Source organism: Salmo salar, chromosome 12 (assembly GCF_965601325.2).
Source record: "Salmo salar chromosome 12, fSalSal1, whole genome shotgun sequence".
Taxonomy (NCBI): Eukaryota; Metazoa; Chordata; class Actinopteri; order Salmoniformes; family Salmonidae; genus Salmo; species Salmo salar.
Genome location: NC_138302.1, coordinates 14,987,501 through 15,007,190, shown reverse-complemented (window position 1 = coordinate 15,007,190; position 19,690 = coordinate 14,987,501). Strand labels below are relative to the sequence as shown.

At 43.4% G+C, this 19,690-nt stretch overlaps 1 protein-coding gene across 1 annotated transcript; it reads left to right on the top strand.

Annotated features, from left to right (window-relative positions):
• Nucleotides 1–360: 360 nt before the first annotated feature.
• LOC106606788 (pancreatic secretory granule membrane major glycoprotein GP2) lies at nt 361–14,738 on the top strand. Its single transcript, XM_045690789.2, has 10 exons — nt 361–483; nt 803–912; nt 2,771–3,421; nt 3,716–3,904; nt 4,296–4,501; nt 9,916–10,067; nt 11,212–11,457; nt 11,704–11,863; nt 14,008–14,083; nt 14,246–14,738. Exons 2-10 carry the CDS (start codon nt 846–848, stop codon nt 14,263–14,265), a joined length of 1,767 nt encoding a protein of 588 aa, XP_045546745.2. The 5' UTR covers nt 361–483; nt 803–845; the 3' UTR covers nt 14,266–14,738.
• The last annotated feature ends 4,952 nt before the right edge of the window (nt 14,739–19,690 follow it).

The following is a 19,690-nucleotide window of genomic DNA, read 5'->3' as shown; positions in this document are numbered from 1 at the left end:
AAACCTGCAGCAACAGAAAATGTGAACAATTATTATTATTAATGGACATTTTTGTAGGGGCTGATACATTTTTCGTAAAAGAAAATCAAGTCTAAAATTTGTAAGTGGAAATAACAAACTTTAGAAGCCTTCATAAAACTCAAATACACAGGGAAATGTTCAGCAACAAAAGAGTGATCAAATTAAGATTCTACTGTAGTTGGGATCTATAGTTGTCATTGAACCTCTTCCAGACCCATTGTTAGCCTGAAATCCAGTCAGTTTCTGATGACATTTCACTCCTTGTACTCTGTGTCATTGCCAAACAGTTTATCATGACAAGAAGTGGCAAGGAGTGGAATGAGAGCTGAACATACTGGGACCCAGGCTAAGGTATTGTCCCTGGGAATATTGCACAATGTGTCCCGTTTCCCCCACTCCCTGATAACCAGTGTATAAATGCCTAGCTTACAGGTGGGTTCCAGCAGTCAGCATCAAGATTTGGTAAGTCAGTATTCCTCTCAGATCACTATTCATACTGTATGGTTAAACAAAGTTATTTTTGGTTTGGTGAAATTAATATATCTGAACACATTAAGTTTGAAATGTTATAATACCCTCCAGAGAATGTGTGTGTCCATGCTCAATATATATTATTGTATTTTATGTTTTGTACCATGGTTCTTTGCAGTCTTGTGACAGAAAATAAAATATATTTTTTAATCACAATAGGATGACCTTGAATTTAAAAGTGACTGACTTTCCAGTAGATGTAAATTGTGGATAAAGTGTAGATGAATATAATAAGTGTATTTTCTTTCAGGTTGTGTTCCCCGTTTCTGCCCCTATATAAGTAACTAGTGTTGATGAGGATGATCCTGGTAGCTCTGCTGGTTCCTCTCCTGGTTCTGTCCAGCGCTGGACATACCTCAGGTACACGCAAATATACTATACATTGCATTCGGAAAGTATTCAGACCCCTTGACTTTTACCACATTTTGTTACGTTACAGCCTCATTCTAAAATAGATTAAATTCATTTTTTCCTCATCAATCTACACACAATACCCCATAATGACAAAGTGAAAACAGGTTTTTATAATTTGAATAAAAACTTGAATAACTTATTTACATAAGTATTCAGACCCTTTGCTTTGAGACTCAAAATTGAGCTCAGGTGCATCCTGTTTCCGTTGATCATCTTTGAGGTATATCTACAACTTTATTGGAGTCCACCTGTGGTAAATTCAATTGATTGAACATGATTTGGAAAGGCACACACCTGTCTATATAAGGTCCCACAGTTGACAGTGCATGTCAGAGCAAAAACCAAGCCATGAGCTCGAAGGAATTGTCAGTAGAAAACAGAGACAGGATTGTGTCGAGGCACAGATCTGGGGAAGGGTACAAAAAAATGAAAGTCGCCAAGAACACAGTGACCTCCATCATTCTTATATGGAAGGAGTTTGGAACCACCAAGACTCTTCCTAGAGCTGGCCGCCTGGCCAAACTGAGCAATCGGGGGAGAAGGGCCTTGGTCAGGGAGGTGACCAAGAACCCGATGGTCACTCTGACATAGCTCCAGAAGGACAACCATCTCTGTAGCACTCCACCAATCAGGTCTTTATGGTAGAGTGGCCAGATGGAAGCCACTCCTCAGTAAAAGGCATATGACAGCCCTCTTGGAGTTTGCCAAAAGGCACCTAAAGGACTCTCTGTCATGACTTCCGCCGAAGTTGGCTCCTCTCCTTGTTCGTTCGGCGATCGCCGCTCCATTTTTCATATGTCCATTTGTTTTGTCTTGTTCCATACACACCTGGTTTTCATTCCCTAATCACACTGCATGTATTTAGTCCTCTGTTCCCCTCCATGCCTTTGTGTGATATAGTTTCATGTTATGTGGGTATTGCCACGCGCCAGACCTTTTGTTCGTGTTCCGTGTTTTGGGCACGTTATTGTTGTTATGTGCTTTCATTTTTGGAACGGAATTAAAGTGCGACTGTTACTACACTCTACTCTCCTGCATCTGACTTCGCCTCCCACACGATTCTCTGGTCTGATGAATCCAAGATTGAACTCTTTGGCCTGAATGCCAAGCGTCACGTCTGGAGAAAACCTGGCACCAAACCCTACGGTGAAGCATGGTGGTTGCAGCATCATGTTGTGGGGATGTTTTCAGTGGCAGGGACTGAGAGACTAGTCAGGATCGAGGGAAAGATGAACGGAGAAAAGTACAGAGAGATCCTTGATGAAAACCTGCTCCAGAGTGCTCAGGACCACAGACTGGGGCGAAGGTTCACCTTCCAACAGGACAACAACACTAAGCACACAGCCAAGACAACGCAGGAGTGGCTTCGGGACAAGTCTCTGAATGTCCTTAAGGGTAAAAAACGGTTTAATCCATTTTAGAATAAGGCTGTAAATTAACAACATGAGGAACAGGTCTGAATACTTTCCGAATGCACTGTATATTTAATACATTAAAATATTTATGTATATTACATAATGAATACTACATATGATATAAACTATATAGCATTTGTTTATTTGATTTTCGTATTGAGTGTCTTATTTTAGTTTAGCCATATCGAACTCTGACCAAAATATATTTGGTTAGAGTTGACAGTGTAGGGATACATGTATTATGTATTAAGTATTAACCCACCACACAATTGACTTTCTCTGCTCTTTAGTTGCAGAACCTAAAAATGGAGGCATCAAAACAATGCAGGTGTATCATGATACCTCAACCTAAAAAGACGATGAACCCATATACTCCCAAATTCCCACAGGTACGATTGTCACCAGCTGCGAGGCGTGTCACGAACAAGCCGTTTGCCGCACCTCGCCCATGGCAGGTGACATCACATGTACCTGTAAGAAGGGCTTCACCGGAGACGGCCTCATCTGCTTACCTGGCCACACCGCCACCGACGACCACCATGCCCCTCGCCGTGTCCGCCGCTCCTACCCCACCTCCAACACCAACCTTGCCCATGTCCGGTTCAGCTGCGGCTTTTATGAGTGCGCCGATGGGGAGGACTGCATCACGGTCAACGGCATCCAGCAGTGCTCCAACCCCTGTAAGATCTACACGGTCCTGAACGACGCCTGGCGTTCCACCAACAACAACGTGGGCGAGAAACACTGCGACCGCAACGTCCACTGGGACGGCTATTACCGCATGTTCATCGGCAACCAGAGCGTGTCCATGCCGGACAAGTGTGTGGATTCGTTCATGTGCGGCACCCAGGCTCCCTTGTGGCTGGCGTTTCCTCCCCCCCAGCAGGTGGATGAGATTGTCCAGAGTGCAGTCTGCGCCAGCTTCAATGGGGACTGCTGCTGGGTGCAGTCTCAGCCCATCCACGTCAAGGCATGCCCTGGGAACTACTTTGTGTACAAGTTCGTCATGCCTCCCGGGTGCTACTTCGCCTATTGTGCATGTAAGGTTTTGCCCCCTGCTCTGCCAAGTTCTGAGTGGGGCTTGTTGTTGTTGTGCCTTTTGAATTGAAGTTATTGTATTTATTTTTTTAACTGTTTACTGCTTAGTCATTCACCAGCTGGTTATATCCACCATGATGTTCTTCTTATGGTCCTAGATATCAACAGTACTCAGCATATTCATCCAGTACATTCGTATTGTGTGATTCTGGTAATACCAACATACTAGTTCTTTCAAAACATGAGCGATGAATGTTCCCTCATAACTGTGTCTCCTGTTTAACTCCTTGTTCCAGATGTGACAGCTCCCACCACAACACCAAAACCAGTCACAACTACAGAAACACCACTAGAGAACAATCGCACCACAACAACAACACAGTCACAGGTTGCCACGACTACACCAAAAGCAATGTGTGGTACCTGCAGAGCGGGGGAGACCTGCGTGAGCACCGATGGGGTCACTTGGCGGTGTGAGAAGCCAGGTGAATTCTCAGAAAACACCTGATTGAGGGACCTATGTACTGTAAACTCCTATAAATAAAGGCGCTATCTAGAACCTAAAAGGGTTCTTCAGCTGTCCCCATAAGAGAACCCCGTGAAGAACCCTTTTTTGGTGCCAGCTATTACCCTTTTGGTTCTAGGTAGAACCCTATTGGGTTTCAAGTAGAACCCCTTCCTGGAACCAAAAAGGGTTCTACCTGGAACCAAAAAGGGTTATCCTATGGGGACAGCCGAAGAACCCTTTTGGAACCCTTTTTTTCTAAGAGTGTATATGAGAATTTGTAATTCCTTCTTTTCATTTGGGGTTCTTGAATAACTTTTTTCCTGTTGTCTTTCTTTTCTCATGACTCTCGCTCTCGTTCTCTCTTACAGATCAGCCTGTTTTGCTGCGACCTGAGCTGGTGTGTGGGCGGAGCCTGGTACAGGTGGGTCTCAACAGGACTAACCTGGAGGCCGCTGGTCTGGACGCCACCACTGCTAACCTGGCCGACCCCCGATGCAAAGCTCACGAAGAGCATGACGGCATGGTATGGTACCAGGTGGAGCGCAAGGAGGGCACCTGCGGAAACACTCTGGAGGTGAGAACAGACCCCGACCCGTTCACCCCTTTCCTCACCGGAACTTTCAACAGAGAACACTTGCTGTGTGAGACATTAGCCTGGATACCAGTCTCTTTAGATAATATTTCACTCATTGCCAATCCTTGTCATTGCCAAAGACACTGGCCTTTTGGCAATCTTCAAATATGAACATTCCATTTATTACATGTTTATCATCAGCCAATGTGATCACGTCACACCAGAGAAGCTCTCGCCATTCAAACTTCCCCCTCAGTTCATTGTGAACACAGTAGCCGGAAGACAATTTTATATCCAGTAAGAAAGAACAAGGTACTTCTTTTCTTTTTATATCTATATTTTTAATTGCTAAAAGTAAGTGACCAAACTACTGTAGTTTGCTTCTTCTGGGTCATGCTTGGGCAACTGGTTCAAACGCTATGAGAGGAAAACAGCGAGGTTGGAAGAGATAGAGGCAAGGGGAGATGCATGAACTGCACAAGGATGGAACAGTGAATAGATGTTTTATTTTTATGTTGAACCTTAACACGGAAGACATATTGAGGTCTACGTCTCTTTTTCAAATGCTGTGTAATACAACATAAATATACATACATATACACTACCGTTCCAAAGTTTGGGGTCACTTAGAAATGTCCTTGTTTTTGAAAGAAAAGCAACTTTTTGTCCATTAAAATAACATCAAACTGATCAGAAATACAGTGCAGACATTGTTAATGTTGTAAATGACTATTGTAGCTGGAAACGGCAGATATTTAATGGATTATCTACATAGGCGTACAGAGGCCCATTATCAGCAACCATCACTCCTGTGTTCCAATGGCACGTTGTGTTAGCTAATCCAAGTTTATCATTTTAAAAGACTAATTGATCATTAGAAAACCCTTTTGAAATTATGTTAACACAGCTGAAAACTGTTGTTCTGTTTAAAGAAGCAATAAAACTGGCCAGTTGAGTATCTGGAACATCAGCATTTGTGGGTTCAATTACAGGCTCAAAATGGGCAGAAACACAGAACTTTCTTCTGAAACTCGTCAGTCTATTCTTGTTCTGAGAAATGAAGGCTATTCCATGCGAGAATTTGCCAAGAAACTGAAGATCTCGTACAATGCTGTGTATTACTCCCTTCACAGAACAGCGCAAACTGTCTCTAACCAGATTAGAAAGAGGAGTGGGAGGCCCCGGTGCACAACTGAGCAAGAGGACAAGTACATTAGAGTGTCTAGTTTGAGGCCTCACAAGTCCTAAACTGGCAGCTTCATTAAATAGTACCCGCAAAACACCAATCTCAACGTCAACAGTGAAGAGGCGACTCAGGCATGCTGGCCTTCTAGGCATAGTTGCAAAGAAAAAGCCATATCTCAGACTGGCCAATAATAAGAAAAGATTAAGATGGGCAAAAGAACACAGACACTGGACAGAGGAACTCTGCCTAGAAGGCCAGCGTCCCAGAGTCGCCTCTCCACTGTTGACATTGAGACTGGTGTTTGGCGGGTACTATTTAATGAAGCTGCCAGTTTAGGACTTGTGTGGCGTCTGTTTCTCAAAATAGACACCCTAATGTACTTGTCCTCTTGCTACCGTTCAAAAGTTTGGGGTCACTTAGAAATGTCCTTGTTTTCCGTGAAAGCATACATGAAGTTAGTTGCAAAATGAAAAGGAAATGCAGTTGAAATCCGAAGTTTAAATCTACTTAGGATAGAGTCATTAAAACTAATTTTTTCAACCACTCCACAAATGTCTTATTAAAAACTAAAGTTTTGGCAAGTCGGTTAGAACATCTACTTTGTGTATGACACAAGTAATTTTTCCAACAATTGTTTACACACAGATTATTTCACTTATAATTCATTGTATCACAATTCCAGTGGGTCAAACGTTTACATACAGTGGGGGGAAAAAAGTATTTGATCCCCTGCTGATTTTGTACGTTTGCCCGCTAACAAAGAAATGATCAGTCTATAATTTTAATAGTAGGTTTATTTGAACAGTGAGAGACAGAATAACAAAAAAAATCCAGAAAAACGCATGTCAAAAATGTTATAAATTGATTTGCATTTTAATGAGGGAAATAAGTATTTGACCCCTCTGCAAAACATGACTTAGTACTGTTGGCAAAACCCTTGTTGGCAATCACAGAGGTCAGACGTTTCTTGTAGTTGGCCACCAGGTTTGCACACATCTCAGGAGGGATTTTGTCCCACTCCTCTTTGCAGATCTTCTCCAAGTCATTAAGGTTTCGAGGCTGACGTTTGGCAACTCGAACCTTCAGCTCCCTCCACAGATTTTCTATGGGATTAAGGTCTGGCGACTGGCTAGGCCACTCCAGGACCTTAATGTGCTTCTTCTTGAGCCACTCCTTTGTTGCCTTGGCCGTGTGTTTTGGGTCATTGTCATGCTGGAATACCCATCCACGACCCATTTCCAATGCCCTGGCTGAGGGAAGGAGGTTCTCACCCAAGATTTGACGGTACATGGGCCCGTCCATCGTCCCTTTGATGCGGTGAAGTTGTCCTGTCCCCTTAGCAGAAAAACACCCCTAAAGCATAATGTTTCCACCTCCATGTTTGACGGTGGAGATGGTGTTCTTGGGGTCATAGGCGCATTCCTCCTCCTCCAAACACGGCGAGTTGAGTTGATGTCAATGAGCTCCATTTTGGTCTCATCTGACCACAACACTTTCACCAGTTGTCCTCTGAGTCATTCAGATGTTCATTGGCAAACTTCAGACGGGCATGTATATGTATTCTTGAGCAGGGGGACCTTTCGGGAGCTGCAGGATTTCAGTCCTTCATGGCGTAGTGTCTTACCAATTGTTTTCTTGGTGACTATGGTCCCAGCTGCCTTGAGATCATTGACAAGATCCTCCCGTGTAGTTCTGGGCTGATTCCTCACCGTTCTCATGATCATTGCAACTCCACAAGGTGAGATCATGCATGGAGCCCCAGGCCGAGGGATATTGACAGTTCTTTTGTGTTTCTTCCATTTGCGAATAATCGCACCAAATGTTGTCACCTTCTCACCAAGCTGCTCTGTGATGGTCTTGTAGCCCATTCCAGCCTTGTGTAGGTCTATAATCTTGTCCCTGACATCCTTGGAGAGCTCTTTGGTCTTGGCCATGGTGGAAAGTTTGGAATCTGATTGATTGATTGCTTCTGTGGAAAGGTGTCTTTTTTACAGGTAACAAGCTGCGGTTAGGAGCACTAAGAGTGTGCACCTAATCTCAGTTCGTTACCTGTATAAAAGACACCTGGGAGCCAGAAATCTTTCTGATTGAGAGGGGGTCAAATACTTATTTCCCTCATTAAAATGCAAATCAATTTATAACATTTTTTGACATGCGTTTTTCTGGATATTTTTGTTTTATTCTTTTATTCTGTTTCTCACTGTTCAAATAAACCTACCATTAAAATTATAGACTGATCCTTTCTTTGTCAGTGGGCAAACGTACAAAATCAGCAGGGGATCAAATACTTTTTTCCCCCACTGTACACTAAGTTGACTGTGCCTTTAAACAGCTTGGAAAATTCCCGAAAATGATGTCATGGCTTTAGAAGCTTCTGATAGGCTAATTGAAATAATTTTAGTCAATTGGAGGTGTACCTGTGGATGTATTTCAAGGCCTACCTTCAAACTCAGTGCCTCTTTGCTTGACATCATGGGAATATCAGCCAAGACCTCAGAAAAGAATTGTAGACCTACACAAGTCTGGTTCATCCTTGGGAGCAATTTCCAAACGCCTGAAGATACCACGTTCATCTGTACAAGATGAGATATGTCCTTTGGTCTGATGAAACAAATATGGAACTGTTTGGCCATAATGACCATCGTTATGTTTGGAGGAAAAAGAGGGGAGGCTTGCAAGCCGAAGAACACCATCCCAGTCGTGAAGCACAGGGGTGGCAGCATCATGTTGTTTGGGTGCTTTGCTGTAGGAGGGACTGGTGCACTTCACAAAATAGATGGTTTCATGAGGAAGGAAAATTATGTGGATATATTGAAGCAACATCTCAAGACATCAGTCAGGAAATTAAAGCTTGGTTGCAAATGGGTCTTCCAATGGACAATGACCCCAAGCATACTTCCAAAGTTGTGGCAAAATGGCTTAAGGACAACAAAGTCAAGGTATTGGAGTGGCCATCACAAAGCCCTGACCTCAATCCTATAGAAAATGTATGGGCAGAACTGACAAAGTGTGTGCGAGCAAGGAGGCCTACAAACCTGACTCAGTTACACCAGCTCTGTCAGGATGAATGGGCCAAAATTCACTAAATTTATTTTGAGAAGCTTGTGGAAGGCTTCCCAAAATGTTTGACCCAAGTTAAACAATTGAAAGGCAATGCTACCAAATACTAATTGAATGTATGTAAACTTCTGACCCACTGCGAATGTGATGAAAGAAATAAAGCTGAAATAAGTCAATCTCTCTACTATTAATCTGACATTTCACATTCTTATAATAAAGTGGTGATCCTAACTGACCTAAGACAGGGAATTTTCACTTGGATTAAATGTGAGGAATTGTGAAAAACTGAGTTTAAATGTATTTGGCTAAGGTGTATGTAAACTTCTGACTTCAACTGTACATATTCTCATTCATCCCTTTACATTTGTGTATGTAAGGCAGTCGTTGTGAATTTGTTAGATTACTTGTTAGATAATACTGTCTGAACTAGAAGCACAAGCATGTTGCTACACTCGCATTAACATCTGCTAACCATGTGACCAATAAAATTTGATTTGATATTATCTCATAGAACAAAATGTGTAAGATCTCCTAAGCCTGTGTCAACCTCAGACATTATTTTCAGCTTTTATTCCAAAACCGTAGTCTTTCCACATTAATATTTCCCTTAGGGATGGCTGAATGAACCAGAGGGAACTCATTTCCAGGTTTTAGGACTACAAGTTGGGGAGCTCCACTGACTTGAATGAAGACGCCCTTTCTATTCATTCTTATTTCTATGATTGACACTGCATTCTCACAAGATAATTACAGCATCAGGTCGTAACGGCATTGTTTGTTGTTGTTCTTAAGATTCTTATTCTATATTGATTCTATATTGATTCTATATTGTGCCAAATTTGCGCTCACCCCATGTTCCGTAACTTTGTCATGGAAAATATTTATGTTTTTTCCAACTACCAATCAGCAACTGCGCCGTAAATACGACTGGACACTGAGCATTGAGATTGCCGAAAGCCAGTCTGTTTGGCAATGACAAGGAGTGGCAACAAGTGGAATTTTAGTTAAAGAAACCGGTACTCAGGCTAGAGAGACATGTTGCCATCAACAGAAAATGATGAACAGATTAACTGAAATACAATAGTCCAAGAATGGTATTAGAAAATGGTAACTGGTGAGAGGTCCTCTCCTAGCTTCTAATCTTCTTCCCTTTTCCCCCTTTCACCAGACAAACGGAACTGATGCCATCTTTTCCAACAGTTTATTCATCTACCACATTCACGACGTGTCCTTCACTCGACCCGTGAGCGTGCCTTTCTCTTGTGCCTACCCTCTGGAATCAGAGACCAGCCTGGATGTGGCCATCAAACCCTACCTGTCGTAAGTGGAGACGTTACGTTACAGTAAACAATGTAAAACATGGACAATGTAACACAACAGGGGCACAAGTTTGACCAGTTTTATCATTGGAATGTGATACAATACGAGGCAACGGTGTACTTTAGGACCATGCGGACGCCTCCGAGTGGTTGGGTAGGCTTTTTATCTGACTGGATTTAAAAACAATAATAATTATGTCCCCCCCCACTTCTAAAACCAAAGTTGCGCCCCTGTAACACAATGTAACACAATGCAGGCTGACACATGTCGAACTGTCAGTATTCTGTTAATGCATAGACAGTTTATACTCTAAACCTGTGGTTCTTGATGATCCTTTAGATAACTAGTTAAGGGGTTTGCACCTCCTCTGTCCACTCATCACAGTACTGGTTGTTCTGGTTGTTCCATCAAGATACGTAGCTGAAGCTGGCTGTGTAATAGTGTTGAAATTATTATAATAATAATAATAATAATAATTTATTATCTTGCCTATCTAAAGTGACTTTGGGTGTCTTGAAAAGTGCCTCAAAAATAATTTGTATTTATTATTATTATTATTATTATAAATAATGATAATAACAATTCATTTTATTTAGCCTGTAAAGTCCATTTCTCACACCCAAGGCACTTTGTTTGTCCTTCACCATCTCTGACTGCATCTCTTATTAACTGATGGGTTCTGACTCCTAAACTTGAAATATGGAGTACCATAGTCAGGTTTGTACACCAGAAGTTAATGGTTATCTGTAGGAGGAATGTATGTGGTGGAGGCAGTTAAGCTTGGAATGTATTGAGTAAAGGAAAGGCAATCACACGGATGCAAGAACTGATAAGGATGGAGAGATGTGGGTTAGGGAGGAATGGAGGTCAGGTCAGGTCACATTGGGAGAAGGAACAGTTTATTGCCTGCATCACTTAACTTCCTGCTTAGCAATAAACATGTCATGTTTAGAGGGAAGGAGGATGCTCCACCCAAACCGGGGTATATATACTACCACTGGTGGAAACATGTCTTTGTCATATGCTGCTGTATGACCCAGTGGGTGAATATACTTGGTTTGAGCTTTACTAAGTGTCCGTGAGTTTTTTACTCTGTTTATTTGGAATCTAACAAAACCAAATCTCCTATTTGCCCATTTGACAGGCTGAAGGATTCCAAAGTCGGTAAGGGCTCCAAATTGGGCTCCAACATGACTCTGTACCACAGCGACAACTTCACAAAGGCTTACCCAGCGGGCGGAGTCACCTTGCCGGTGGGTTCCGTGCTGCACGTGGGTGTGTCCGTAGAGGAGTCCGAGACGGAGCGTTTTGTGGTCGTTCTGGAGGACTGCTATGCCACACAATCCCCCGACCCTAAAGACATCATGCGATACTACATCATTCAGAACAAGTATGTGTGTGGGTGTCTTGGTTTATACTCAAGGAACATATGGAGGAGGGTTTCCCAGACACAGATTATTTCTGGTCCTGGACTAACAACACTTTAAATGGGGCTTCTCCATTGAGAATACTTTTTACTCCAGGACCAGGCTTAATCTGTGTCTGGGAAACCGAACCCTAATGTTTGTGTATTTTTTGGTTGCGTTTTTTTTGGTTGCGTTATCTAACCTAAACCCTGGCCCTCCCGGTTTCTTAGATGTCCAACTGAATTCCGTCAAGTTAGGGTGGAGGAGAGCGGCTCGTCCCTCAGGGCTCGCTTCTCTGCTCTGCTGTTCCTGTACCAGGGGGACTACCGGGACGTCTTCCTGCACTGCAGACTCAGCCTTTGTGACCAGAGGAGCTCCTCCTGCACTCCAGTGAGTCCTGCATCTTTCCCACTGGCTCATCCGCTCAGTCTGTGCTCTCTCTCTGGTCTCACTCAGTCTGTGCTCTCTCTCTGGTCTCACTCAGTCTGTGCTCTCTCTCTGGTCTCACTCAGTCTGTGCTCTCTCTCTGGTCTCACTCAGTCTGTGGTCTCTCTCTGGTCTCACTCAGTTTGTGGTCTCTCTCTGGTCTCACTCATTTTGTGGTCTCTCTCTGGTCTCACTCAGTCTGTGGTCTGTCTCTGGTCTCACTCAGTCTGTGGTCTCTCTCTGGTCTCACTCATTTTGTGGTCTCTCTCTGGTCTCACTCAGTCTGTGGTCTCTCTCTGGTCTCACTCAGTCTGTGGTCTCTCTCTGGTCTCACTCAGTCTGTGGTCTCTCTCTGGTCTCACTCATTTTGTGGTCTCTCTCTGGTCTCACTCATTTTGTGGTCTCTCTCTGGTCTCACTCAGTCTGTGGTCTCTCTCTGGTCTCACTCATTTTGTGGTCTCTCTCTGGTCTCACTCATTTTGTGGTCTCTCTCTGGTCTCACTCAGTTTGTGGTCTCTCTCTGGTCTCACTCATTTTGTGGTCTCTCTCTGGTCTCACTCAGTCTGTGGTCTCTCTCTGGTCTCACTCAGTCTGTGGTCTCTCTCTGGTCTCACTCATTTTGTGGTCTCTCTCTGGTCTCACTCAGTCTGTGGTCTCTCTCTGGTCTCACTCAGTCTGTGGTCTCTCTCTGGTCTCACTCATTTTGTGTGTTGTCTCTCCGACTCTCCTGAGGCTTTCTGGGCCCGTATCCACAATGCGTCTCAGAGTAGCAGTGCTGATCTAGGGTCAGGTCCCAATCTGTCCATATATTCTTATTAATTATGACCTAAAATGTGAAACTGATCCTAGATCAGCACTACTACTCTGAGAGGCTTTGTGGATACAGGCCCTGGTCTCTCTGTCTCAGTGTCTCTCTAACTCCTTCTCGTCTCTCAGTGTCTGGTCTCTCTGACTCCTGACTCTCTCTGTCTCAGTGTCTGGTCTCTCTGAGTCCTGATTCTCTCTGTCTCAGTGTCTGGTCTCTCTGACTCCTGACTCTCTCTGTCTCAGTGTCTGGTCTCTCTGACTCCTGACTCTCTCTGTCTCAGTGTCTGGTCTCTCTGAGTCCTGATTCTCTCTGTCTCAGTGTCTGGTCTCTCTGACTCCTGACTCTCTCTGTCTCAGTGTCTGGTCTCTCTGAGTCCTGATTCTCTCTGTCTCCGTGTCTGGTCTCTTTGACTCTCCTGAGTCTCTCTGTCTCGTTCTCTGGTCTCTCTGTAGGGTCTCTCTGACTCTCTCTGTTTCAGTGTCTGGACTCTCTGACTCCTCGTCTCAGTGTCTGGTCTCTCTGACTCCTTCTCGTCTCTCTGTCTCAGTGTCTGGTCTCTCTGACTCCATCTCGTCTCTCTGTCTCAGTGTCTGGTCTCTCTGACTCCTTCTCGTCTCTCTGTCTCAGTGTCTGGTCACTCTGACTCTCCAGTCTCTCTGACTCTCTCGTCTCTCAGTGTCTGGTCTCTCTGACTCCTTCTCGTCTCTCTGTCTCAGTGTCTGGTCTCTCTGACTCCATCACGTCTCTCTGTCTCTCTGACTCTCTCTGGTCTCTCTGTCTCAGTGTCTGGTCTCTCTGACTCCTTCTCGTCTCTCTGTCTCAGTGTCTGGTCTCTCTGACTCCTTCTGGTCTCTTTGTCTCAGTGTCTAGTCTCTCTGACTCCTTCTGGTCTCTCTGTCTCAGTGTCTGGTCTCTCTGACTCCTTCTCGTCTCTCTGTCTCAGTGTCTGGTCTCTCTGACTCCTTCTCGTCTCTCTGTCTCAGTGTCTGGTCACTCTGACTCTCCAGTCTCTCTGACTCTCTCTGTCTCAGTGTCTGGTCACTCTGACTCTCCAGTCTCTCTGACTCTCTCTGTCTCAGTGTCTGGTCTCTCTGATTCTCTCTGTCTCAGTGTCTGGTCTCTCTGACTCTCTCTGTCTCAGTGTCTGGTCTCTCTGACTCTCTCTGGTCTCTCTGTCTCAGTATCTGGTCTCTCTGACTCTCTCTGGTCTCTCTGTCTCAGTGTCTGGTCTCTCTGACTCTCTCTGGTCTCTCTGTCTCAGTGTCTGGTCTCTCTGACTCCTTCTCGTCTCTCTCCTCAGGTGTGCTCCAAAAGGAAATACCGCTCTGTCACCCCCTCCGTTCCCCTCGAACCCCTCACCATCGGACCAATCACCTGTGAGTACAACCTCATAAGTTATCAATCAAAACCAATAATTTAATAGATGTCAATCAAACAAATTATGTTGATGTCAGTGATGGACGCTCAGGTAACTAACTAACTAACTAACTAACCAACTAAATAAATAAATGACTGTTATGTTTGTTTCTGACTTCCAGGGTCCCAAAATGAAGTTTGAACTTCATGAATCCCTGTCATGCTTCCTGTATCCTAAATTAACAATGAATACAGTTATAAATAATGATCTATTTTTATATTTCTCGTATGGCTAGAATGATTAGTAAAATATTTATATTTGAACCAACACAAATTCATTGATGAACCTTTAACTAAGGCTTGAGGCCAGAAAGTGTATGTGCCACTAATGTTTGAAACATGAAAATAAATGGACATATAGTTGGGATTATATCAACACAAACATCTCCCCTTTCTAGTTCACACTGCAGTAAGAACTTCTATTTAAAAGAAAATATTATTTAATCCTATTACTCTAAAATGCTTTGTATGTGCAGCAATTTAATATTGTTATTAAAGACGATAAATGTATGTATCAATGTATTAATGTACTGGGCATGTAGTGTACTATTGCTCTAAAATGCTTTGTATGTGCAGTAATTGAATAGTGTTAATAAAATATAAATTATAAATATATGTATAAATATAGTAATGGATGAATAATGTACTGGGCATGTTGTGTACCACTGCTATAGCTGAGTTCTTTCTCTTTGGGATCAGTCTTGACAATGATGAACCAGTAGGTGTCAGTATTACCACAGAAACACTGGTAGAAGTCTGCATCATCACCACACAACAACAGCAGACTTAGAAAGAGGAAATCCCAATGAATTACGTAATTAATTAATTAAAAGGAAAATCTCTTCATTTTCATTATCGACAGCACATTGTCTACATATGTGAAAATGGCGCATTTCTACAAGTTGTAGAAACAAATATAAAGGTAAAAAGTTCTACCTGATGACCATCAAAAGTTAAAACGTGTTAAAAACATTGGCTGTGTTCCAAAATGCGCACTTGTGTTCTTACGTATGTAACCACGATTATGTGAGCTATTGGATCACTCCAATATGGTATCACAATACCAGATGAATCGGTGAACTAGGTAAGTGCCAGACAGAGAGCAAAGTCCCATAGGACTGAGCTCAGGGCAGTCATAGTTGATATGTCCCCCACTCAGGGGATGCCCAACTGGCCGAGGCGCAAATGTCATTGAGGGGAACTCCTCGGAGCAGTGATCACAATGTAGCTACTCCTCTAGTAGAATGCACCGCTACAGCAGAGGTCAGAGGTCAGAGGCCCACGATGTAGCTACTCCTCTAGTAGAATGCACCGCTACAGCAGAGGTCAGAGGACCACGATGTAGCTACTCTAGTAGAATGCACCGCTACAGCAGAGGTCAGAGGTCAGAGGCCCACGATGTAGCTACTCTAGTAGAATGCACCACTACAGCAGAGGTCAGAGGACCACGATGTAGCTACTCTAGTAGAATGCACCGCTACAGCAGAGGTCAGAGGTCAGAGGCCCACGATGTAGCTACTCTAGTAGAATGCACCACTACAGCAGAGGTCAGAGGTCAGAGGCCCACGATGTAGCTACTCTAATAGAATGCACCACTACAGCAGAGGTCAGAGGCCCACGATGTAGCTACTCTAGTAGAATGCACCGCTACAGCAGAGGTCAGAGGTCAGAGGTCAGAGGCCCACGATGTAGCTACTCTAGTAGAATGCACCACTACAGCAGAGGTCAGAGGTCAGAGGCCCACGTTGTAGCTACTCTAATAGAATGCACCACTACAGCAGAGGTCAGAGGCCCACGATGTAGCTACTCTAGTAGAATGCACCGCTACAGCAGAGGTCAGAGGTCAGAGGTCAGAGGCCCACGATGTAGCTACTCTAGTAGAATGCACCACTACAGCAGAGGTCAGAGGTCAGAGGCCCACGATGTAGCTACTCTAATAGAATGCACCACTACAGCAGAGGTCAGAGGCCCACGATGTAGCTACTCTAATAGAATGCACCACTACAGCAGAGGTCAGAGGTCAGAGGACCACGATGTAGCTACTCTAGTAGAATGCACCACTACAGCAGAGGTCAGAGGTCAGAGGTCCACGATGTAGCTACTCTAATAGAATGCACCACTACAGCAGAGGTCAGAGGACCACGATGTAGCTACTCCTCTAGTAGAATGCACCACTAGGAAGGTAGAGGCCGGCTGGCCTGCCGATATGCTGTAGTAATAGTGTCCACAATCCAGCGTGAGGGTCGTTGTATCGATAGGCTCTGGCCCAAAACTCTCTCATCATAGCACCACAATCCAGTGTGAGGGTCGTTGTATCGATAGGCTCTGGCCCAAAACTCTCTCATCATAGCACCACAATCCAGTGTGAGGGTCGTTGTATCGATAGGCTCTGGCCCAAAACTCTCTCATCATAGCACCACAATCCAGTGTGAGGGTCGTTGTATCGATAGGCTCTGGCCCAAAACTCTCTCATCATAGCACCACAATCCAGTGTGAGGGTCGTTGTATCGATAGGCTCTGGCCCAAAACTCTCTCATCATAGCACCACAATCCAGTGTGAGGGTCGTTGTATCGATAGGCTCTGGCCCAAAACTCTCTCATCATAGCACCACAATCCAGTGTGAGGGTCTTGTATCGATAGGCTCTGGCCCAAAACTCTCTCATCACAGCACCACAATCCAGTGTGAGGGTCGTTGTATCGATAGGCTCTGGCCCAGAACTCTCTCATCATAGCAAACAAATAGCCAATCAGTCTGTCATATTGTCTGTGTCTGTGTAATGTAAGTGGCCAAGGCACACTTGGGGAAACAAACACCCAGCTAACCCGCAGCCGTGGGAGGAGAAAATGCAGACAAATGTAAAGGCCGGTTCACGTCTGTCAAACAGGACCTTCAGCATGAATGAGGGGTTAAGACGGAGGGTGACACTCCTCTTGTCTGGACCCATTCTGAAAAACATTGCTCACTGAAAAGGCATGTAGTTCACTCACCATCTTAGTGGAGGTAATAGCCAACAGGAATGCCACCTTCATGGATAGGTGCTTCAAAGTCATCGACTCTACCATCAGACCTGACCACAGACAGGAGGAGAGACTTTACAGAGTACTGTATATATCATAGATACCATCAGACCTGACCACAGACAGGAGGAGAGACTTTACAGAGTACTGTATATATCATAGATACCATCAGACCTGACCACAGACAGGAGGAGAGACTTTACAGAGTACTGTATATATCATAGATACCATCAGACCTGACCACAGACAGGAGGAGAGACTTTACAGAGTACTGTATATATCATAGATACCATCAGACCTGACCACAGACAGGAGGAGAGACTTTACAGAGTACTGTATATATCATAGATACCATCAGACCTGACCACAGACAGGAGGAGAGACTTTACAGAGTACTGTATATATCATAGATACCATCAGACCTGACCACAGACAGGAGGAGAGACTTTACAGAGTACTGTATATATCATAGATACCATCAGACCTGACCACAGACAGGAGGAGAGACTTTACAGAGTACTGTATATATCATAGATAACATCAAACCTGACCACAGACAGGAGGAGAGACTTTACAGAGTACTGTATATATCATATATACCATCAGACCTGATCACAGACAGGAGGAGAGACTTTACAGAGTACTGTATATATCATAGATACCATCAGACCTGACCACAGACAGGAGGAGAGACTTTACAGAGTACTGTATATATCATAGATACCATCAGACCTGACCACAGACAGGAGGAGAGACTTTACAGAGTACTGTATATATCATAGATACCATCAGACCTGACCACAGACAGGAGGAGAGACTTTACAGAGTACTGTATATATCATAGATACCATCAGACCTGACCACAGACAGGAGGAGAGACTTTACAGAGTACTGTATATATCATAGATACCATCAGACCTGATCACAGACAGGAGGAGAGACTTTACAGAGTACTGTATATATCATAGATACCATCAGACCTGACCACAGACAGGAGGAGAGACTTTACAGAGTACTGTATATATCATAGATACCATCAGACCTGACCACAGACAGGAGGAGAGACTTTACAGAGTACTGTATATATCATAGATACCATCACACCTGACCACAGACAGGAGGAGAGACTTTACAGAGTACTGTATATATCATAGATACCATCACACCTGACCACAGACAGGAGGAGAGACTTTACAGAGTACTGTATATATCATAGATACCATCAGACCTGACTACAGACAGGAGGAAAGACTTTACAGAGTACTGTATTTTATTGTATTTCTTTTATTTTTATTTCACCTTTATTTAACCAGGTAAGCTAGTTGAGAACAAGTTCTCATTTACAACTGTGACCTGGCCAAGATAAAGCAAAGCAGTGCGACACAAACAACAACACAGAGTTACACATGGAATAAACAAGCGTACAGTCAATAACACAATAGAAAAATAGAAAGTCTATATTCAGTGTGTGCAAATGGTGTGAGGAGGTAAGGCAATAAATAGACCATAGTAGCGAAGTAATTACAATTCAGCAAATTAACACTGGAATGATAGATGAGCAGATGATGATGTGCAAGTAGTGATACTGGTGTGCAAAAGTGCAGAAAAGTAAATAAAAACAATATGGGGATGAGGTAGGTAGATTGGGTGGGCTATTTACATGTATATCATAGATACCATCATTAGAGAAAAGCAAAATGGTCACTGTATTTGTGGATGCCTTTTCTTTCGTTTTACACACAGCTCCTCCTAAACCGTCAACTGTCACCTCTAGACCTCATGTCTGCACAACCTTCCCAAACTTCTCTACAACATTATCTAACATCTCTACAACCTTCCCAAACTTCTCTACAACATCCTCTAACCTCTCCACAACATTTCTGACATCTGGAGTGTTGGTCCTTCACAGTTAGCAGGTATGATGGACTGGTCACTTGCCATCATTCTATCACCTTCAGACAACTTTAACATGCTGTTATATAATTCAGGCTATCAGATGATATAGGCAGAAACGACAATATCTGGTCATGCATTGGACAAATCTCACTACTTCTGTCTTTCTCTCTCTTTCTCCCGCTCTCTCCCTTTCAATTCAATTCAAGGGGTTTTATTGGCATGGGAAACATATGTTTACATTGCCAAAGCAAGTAAAATGGATAAACAAAAGTGAAATAAACAATAAAAAGTGAACAATAAATATTACACTCCCACAAGTTCCAAGATAATAAATATATTTCAAGTGTCATATTATGTCTATATAAAGTTTTGTAACGATGTGCAAATAGTTAAAGTAAATAAGGGAAAATAAATATTTACAATGATGTTTGTTTTTCACTGTTTGCGCTTTTCGTGTGGAAACTGCTGTGTGATTACACACTGGTTTTTCACAGAATAGATGTGGGAGTTAATAAAAATGGGATTTGTTTTCTAATTCTTTGTGGATCTGTGTCATCTGAGGGAAATATTCTCTAATATGGTCATACATTTGTCAGAGGTTAGGAAATGCAGCTCAGTTTCCACCTCATTTTGTGGGCAGTGTGCACATAGC

What these genes read in the sequence shown, in the direction of transcription:
- LOC106606788 (XM_045690789.2), top strand. Translation starts at nt 846, where the DNA reads ATGAGGATGATCCTGGTAGCTCTGCTGGTTCCTCTCCTGGTTCTGTCC. An exon ending in CTACTTCGCCTATTGTGCAT is followed by an intron (nt 3,422 to 3,715) that starts GTAAGGTTTTGC and finishes TCCTTGTTCCAG; the next exon opens with ATGTGACAGCTCCCACCACA. An exon ending in CACCATCGGACCAATCACCT is followed by an intron (nt 14,084 to 14,245) that starts GTGAGTACAACC and finishes TCTGACTTCCAG; the next exon opens with GGTCCCAAAATGAAGTTTGA.